At 40.9% G+C, this 6327-nt stretch overlaps 1 protein-coding gene across 1 annotated transcript in view; it reads right to left on the bottom strand.

The window, feature by feature from the left end:
- Positions 1–1037: 1037 nt before the first annotated feature.
- LOC138300053 (golgin subfamily A member 3-like) overlaps positions 1038–6327 on the bottom strand; it is a 69449-nt gene continuing 64159 nt past the window's right edge. Inside the window, exon 5 of the mRNA XM_069238895.1 lies at positions 1038–4870. Coding sequence (XP_069094996.1) covers positions 4611–4870 — 260 coding nt within the window. The 3' untranslated portion in view covers positions 1038–4610. The remainder of the gene's footprint in view (positions 4871–6327) is intronic.

Below are 6327 nucleotides of genomic sequence, written 5' to 3'. Positions count from 1 at the left end.
ATGGCCAGGCGAAGGGGATCCATGTTTGGACTTACCCGAGGATCTTGATTTGGAAGATTTTTGGCCCCAAGATTGCCCATGGAGTGGGGGCATATAAGCACCACTGACTTCGATCAGGACTTTTTCAACTTCCGTCAATGCTTTTCATCTTGGGGCACTTATCACACAATGCTGAGTAGTGTGTGGAGCCCAGACCGACCATGTAGGTGTCCGTCACTGACATCTCTTTATGTCAATCCTTAAACCACTTGAATTATGTGGCCTTAGGAGAGGATATGTTCCTTGCACACTGGAAGAATTTTGGAAAGAGAATTCTGACAGACTTGAGGTAGCAAACTCTGAATCCACATTTGAAGGCGCAGAAAGAATGGAACCAAGATCAGCATGTGGAGGTGATGCCGATATAGTGGCCCAATGTCTCATTTGGGGCAGGACGGACTGAGCATATAGCCACACAAATCCACCTAAGGTTTGCCGAAGTTGCAATTAAAATCTTCCTGACTCAGTCTGGTGCCTGGAGAAATTCACAAGGGGAGGAGCCTCTGGTTGGAAGTCTCTACCAAAAGTCACGTTTCTCAAACACACATGCCTCACTTGGCAGTTCCAAAAAGGTCCCTTTTCTATCATGGGGATTGCTTGAGCAGTCTTTTGAAGGAGCAGACGACATGCAGAGACCAACAAAAGGTACAAACAGAAATGAGTATACCTTTTGAAATGCACTTCGGCTGAATACAGATAGAACATAAAGAATACTGGCAAACAGATATAAAGACAATAGGTAATAATAATTTGATAGGTCTTTTATTCCTGTCCACAGAAACAAAAAAGCCAAAACAGTGCACCAAAAGTAGGAGTAACAACAAAAAGGCTGAGTTTTCTTACAAATGTGCCTTTTGGAATGTCAGTAAGCAAAAAATAAGCCAACTTTTAAAAAGTAGCTACTTTTGCCTGAATGAAATAAAAGAGTGAGATTAGACATGATACATATCTCCATTTAAACATTTTGCTTCTTTACAAAAAGACAACAAAAACGTTCATCGCCTTGGACTTTCTTTTATTTAAAATATATTAATAAAAAAATTCCCAAATGCAAATATGAACAAAGTAATGGTTGAGTAGCTGGTTGCCTAACCGTTCAAGCTAGAAAGCCTAAACTGCAGGAGCAAAATTTCAAGAGATATTGAATAGGTTTTATTTTCAAGTAAACAATTTGACTGAGAAACACTGTTTAGAGCAGAAGCATCAATTTGGTGACTGTACCGTGAATATGAGCGAATATCTCCTCAATGACAAACGGACACAACTCAAGAGAGAGTCGAACTACTTGCACCACGTCATTCATTTTTTGCTGAATAAACCTTCAGGTGCTTATCCATACACATCAAGGGCGTTGGAGAGAGGCATGTCACACAAAAATATCTTCAGGAATCACAACGGCATTGCCAAAATTACAGACAGCAACTATAGGAGTCTTTTCCTCTCCGAGACGAACCACTATTGGAGCCCTCCTGCAAGCCGGATAGTAGTGGCCGATGCTCAGAAATGTCAGGATTAATTTTGAAGATATGTTGTTCTTGCTTTAAAACTGCTACCACATCTTTTGTCTTACAGGACAAAGAGATCAAAGATCACCAAATATCTCTCAAATATTATCTGCATATCAGTGCTGTGCTTGCCATTCTGCAGAGAGATCAGTAGACTTGTCAGAAGCTAACACGAAGAATTTTACAACACAATCTTTGTGCTTCGCCGTTTCTATTATTCCATTGTGCTAAAACTGCCAATTGTGACATGTTAGCCTCAGAGCCACAAAAATGTTTTTCACAAGACTGATAAATGTGAACACATGGTACGTTCATTTCATGATCTGTGATCAGTACAGTAGCATTACAGACTTAAGTATTTGGGCATGATTTACAAATACAAGACCAACAAATGAGGATTTTCTGACAATTTTGCTGAATTATGTACTTTTAAAACATTCCAAGGTATTTTGGACCCACACTTATTTGGCCCCTTTTTCAAAAGGTCCCAACTAAAGCCTGTCAAGTATCAGTAAACTCTGCTCATCCAAGCTCCACAGTGAAAGCGCTGTCAGTCTACTAAAGCCTTTCTAAGCTCAGGTGGCATAAACACAAAATCAGTCTGGATCCACCATAACATCAATGGCAGCATGGCACAAATTCACAACAACTACTGATGGATAACGCTCCTTACTGATGGTCTTAAAGTGGTCCATGTTATACCACCCCTTGGCCTATGCAGTCCTTTCGCAGTATGCTTTGCACTGCAGTCCTTGCTTTCATTACAACCTTAAGCAATCAGAAGACTCCTTTCTTCTCGGAGTTGTTTCTCCAATTTGTGAAATCTCAAAGGCAGCAATTTGAAATTCTGTAATATTGACCACTTCTGCAATATACATTTCACAATGAACTCTCGGTTATAAATAATAGCATTCTAGGCACCCAAAACAGTGTTATCTATTTTATTGGCCTTGGAAGAATTAAAAACTGTTATCTATGGCTGGCTTTTGATACACACAGGTCTAGCCTCCTAGCTAGCTTACGTCTAGATCTACAAACTAGGTGAATATGGCCGTGCTGGGGTGTCCTTTTCCCTCTTTACAGACTGCACATTGCTAACCCAAAGCCTGGAATTAAATCTCCATACAGTCATCTGTCCTGCACAATAGATATCAACCAACTGAAGTACGAAAATCCAACTGCAACTGATCATATCCTATTCCAAAACAATTTTTCTTGGAACCGGTTTAGAGCAAATGTCAAAAAAATAAAATATGAGCTTTTCCTTCAATGAAGTAGTCTGCCTTTTCCCCCTAAGCCAGTAAACACTCCTCAACAATAGACCAATAAGTCAGCTACAGGAGTCAATCTCAATTTAGGTGCAAAAAAAAAAAATATTACTGGAGTAATGCCTTGATTCAATTTTTCGACTGGCTGTCTGTACAAAAAAACAGATCTGCACCCATAGTCCTGTGCCTTATAGATAAATGCAGTTCTAGGGGCTACACAATAACCACTTAGGTAGACCCAAAGCTGACCGTCTCTTCAGTAGGGTTATCACAGTCTTCCCAATCATATTACACTAACAAACATTTCAACCTATCCAAATCTCATAAGTCGCAACCAGTAACCCAATCCATAAAAACATAAGTGGAAGTATAGCCTATTAAAACTTTAACACCCAAGAATGTCATAGAAAAGCAACGGATGTGCACCGATGTGCAACGGATGCCTAACACAGGCATTGGAGAGAACACAACGCCTTTACTGCTGATGCACAGAATCCCAGTCATCAAGCAAGAGTGCGAAAGACAGAGCATCTGTAGAAGCACCAATACTTAGTGTGTGCGAAACAAAGTTCAGAAAAAAAGAACACAGCTAGCGCTGTAGAGTAGTGTCCCAAACACAAAGGTGTCATTACATCTTCAGTTGACAGGCATGCAGGAACACTTTGGCTAAGGGTCAGGAGCCATTTTATCACATCTAATATCATGTTAAATTTTTCACGAGAAGCACACCAGCTGTTAATAAATTTAGGAGGGGGAAGGTACTATTTTTTCCACTGCCAGCACCCTCCGAACAACCAGCTGCTTCGCTTGTGATGTTCGACAAATTACGTCAATCTTAATATCCCCTGAGACTGCTTTGACTCATCAAGCAAAATGAACACTAATGTTTGGTCTGACTGTTATAGTGGGATGAGGAAAAACAGAAATGAGACATACAATTCAAACAAAACTCTAAAATTTACAAAACGATATTTTGGTTCCTTTGGACCCTGCAAAAAGAGCCCATTTAAGACATTAATAAATCCTCCATACTAGGTTACTGTTCAAACACTATACACGGAATACTGTGCTTACAGTGTCCTAGACACAGCACTCCTGAATGACACAAAGACTTGTTCATAAGGCACATAAAGGTTTTGTTTTTTTTCCTTCTTAGATACTTTGTTACTTAGCGTTAATGTCAAAGGTCCAGTGAGTGGAATGTTGCTACACTACTCGTTCGATTGAAACAATATGGCTGAAATTAATATTCCTAGAATTGCGGCTTTTGGTAACACAGTCTTCACCTCTGGCAGATGTTGAGAGAATTAAAATCATCCACCTTATAAGGGGGACCTCGGATTCAAACTGAATTGTAATTTCTTCTTCCTACAAACAATCGTGGAGCATCATGGTGGTGCAGGAAACGAGAAAGTAACGCAACCCAACCTTAAAGTTTGTGCATGAAACAATATCAAGAGGTAGTGCATTAGAACAAACTGTGCTTCCCAACTTTGTTTCATAGTCAAGCGATAGGAAATCTGGCCATTTACCAGTATACATAAAAACTGATTTGCCTAAATGAAAATGAATGGTGTCCGTGTTATAAGCCGGTGTGGCACAGCTACTGAATTAACAGTGGTGCACAAACAATATCCTGTGTTAAGGTGTAAAATTCTAGTACCGCATTGCTCTCATAAAAAAAAATGCATACATATTCAACGTTCTCCCTGAAGGTACCCCTTTTCCATTTACTCTCTATTAACAGTGGTTTTCCCGCCCTTTCAGCCGCCTCGTTCTCGCAGATCTGAGGTCACTCTCATGCGCACAGCATCCAGGTCACCCTGACGGATGATAGATGGTGGTCTCCGATGTTACTGATCTGGATTTTGAAGCCAGCGTCTGTGATGTCTATGGCTTTCACGGTCACACCCACGGAGCCCTGGGCGCTGAGGCCGGACACCCCCAGGGTGATGGTGGGCTCAGTCAGCACGCGGTGGGGGAAGTTCACCTCACGCAGGTGCGGCCAGCCGCAGTTGTCTGGAGTCTCGCAGTAGGTCTGCACCTCTCCCGAGAGACCTGTGTGGGACAGAGATAGGTCAATGTTACTGTATGGGAAAAAACATATTATAAAATAAATGACATGCTTTCTCCGTTACAGCTCTACCGTAATCTGGCCTGCCAGAGTCCTTTTCTTTTTTCAGCTCCCTTGTTGGAACTGCAGAGGCACGAATACCAAACTAGTCAGTCTCCATCAGAAGGCCCACCCGGTCTTCTATAACACAGACAATGCAATGAGCCACTGATGACACATGGCCGCAAGCAGAAAAGTCACAGGTTGTCCTGTGAAGGTGGGGTTAGAAGCACTGCTGTTTTGTGGAGCTTACTAAAACCTAGAAGGTGTGACTTTCTAAGGCAGGCCTGCAGCAAATACTAGAATTAGCAAATCCCTCATTAGCAGTGCAATGGATGCACGTTGGGCAAAAATGAGTGCATTGGTTTAGCTAAGAGAGGGCCTGTGGTTGCTTGATACAATGTCACAAAGAGTAATGCGTTAAGGAACATGGCCACTTTGTGTATCCCACTTGTAAGGCACAAATATCGCTCTAGAACTTAACTGGATATCAAAGCACGTAGATGACCAGAATAGTGATACATTAACTATATGAATATCTTATTATAGAAGTAATTTCTGTCTGACGTCTGCACATTCTCTATATAGTACGATAGGGAGCACGCAAGGTCAGAGGTAAAACGAACAAACACGAATCCTGCAAACTGTGTGTTTAGAGAATGATTCCAAAAATGATAAAGAAGAATGGCACAGTCCTTTACTGCATCACCACTGGTGGAAGCTAACACTGAAATGATGGAGAGAACCTGCTTAGCGCTGGCAGGTCTTCAAACCAGCACTTACTAGGGCAGGAGTTCTTAACTTTTTGACTGCTGTGAACCCCCACTTAATACTGGAATCCAGTGACCCCCGCTGAGTCATTGGAAACCGGGGACTCCCTGCCTAAACAATTTCTATGATTTAAACCTCAAAACAATACACAAAAGTACAAAAATAAGTACACATCAAACAAATTCCTAAATATTGGAATACGCAGTTTAATTGAGGATCGTATTCAGAAAAGTGGCACAATTTCCAATTTCTTTGCTTCTTTATTTGTATAGCGTGCATTCAATTTAATGTATTTGTTTTAATATTATTTAATTCTGTAAAACAGTTTCAGACCCCCTGAGTAGGCATCATCAATCCCATTGGGTCCTTGGAGCACAGGTTAACCACCACGGTACTATGGTATCTTCATAACACACAAGCACACACACTGTTTTCTCACATTGTGCATTTAATGCATTTTTTGCTTCCCTTAATTTCTTTCTCAGCTGCAGTTTTGAATATTTCAAGTTTGGTTAAGTTATCTTTTTTCTTTTTGAGAAAGTCAGTGGAGTCAAAAGCTGTAACTTCTGCCTCTTGTTGACGTTGATGCTGCAGTATATTAAAACATTATCTTTTCCAAACCTATACACAA

The sequence above is a fragment of the Pleurodeles waltl genome, chromosome 6 (genome assembly GCF_031143425.1).
Source record: "Pleurodeles waltl isolate 20211129_DDA chromosome 6, aPleWal1.hap1.20221129, whole genome shotgun sequence".
In the NCBI taxonomy this organism is placed as follows: Eukaryota; Metazoa; Chordata; class Amphibia; order Caudata; family Salamandridae; genus Pleurodeles; species Pleurodeles waltl.
This window is presented reverse-complemented; position numbering and strand designations above follow the sequence as displayed.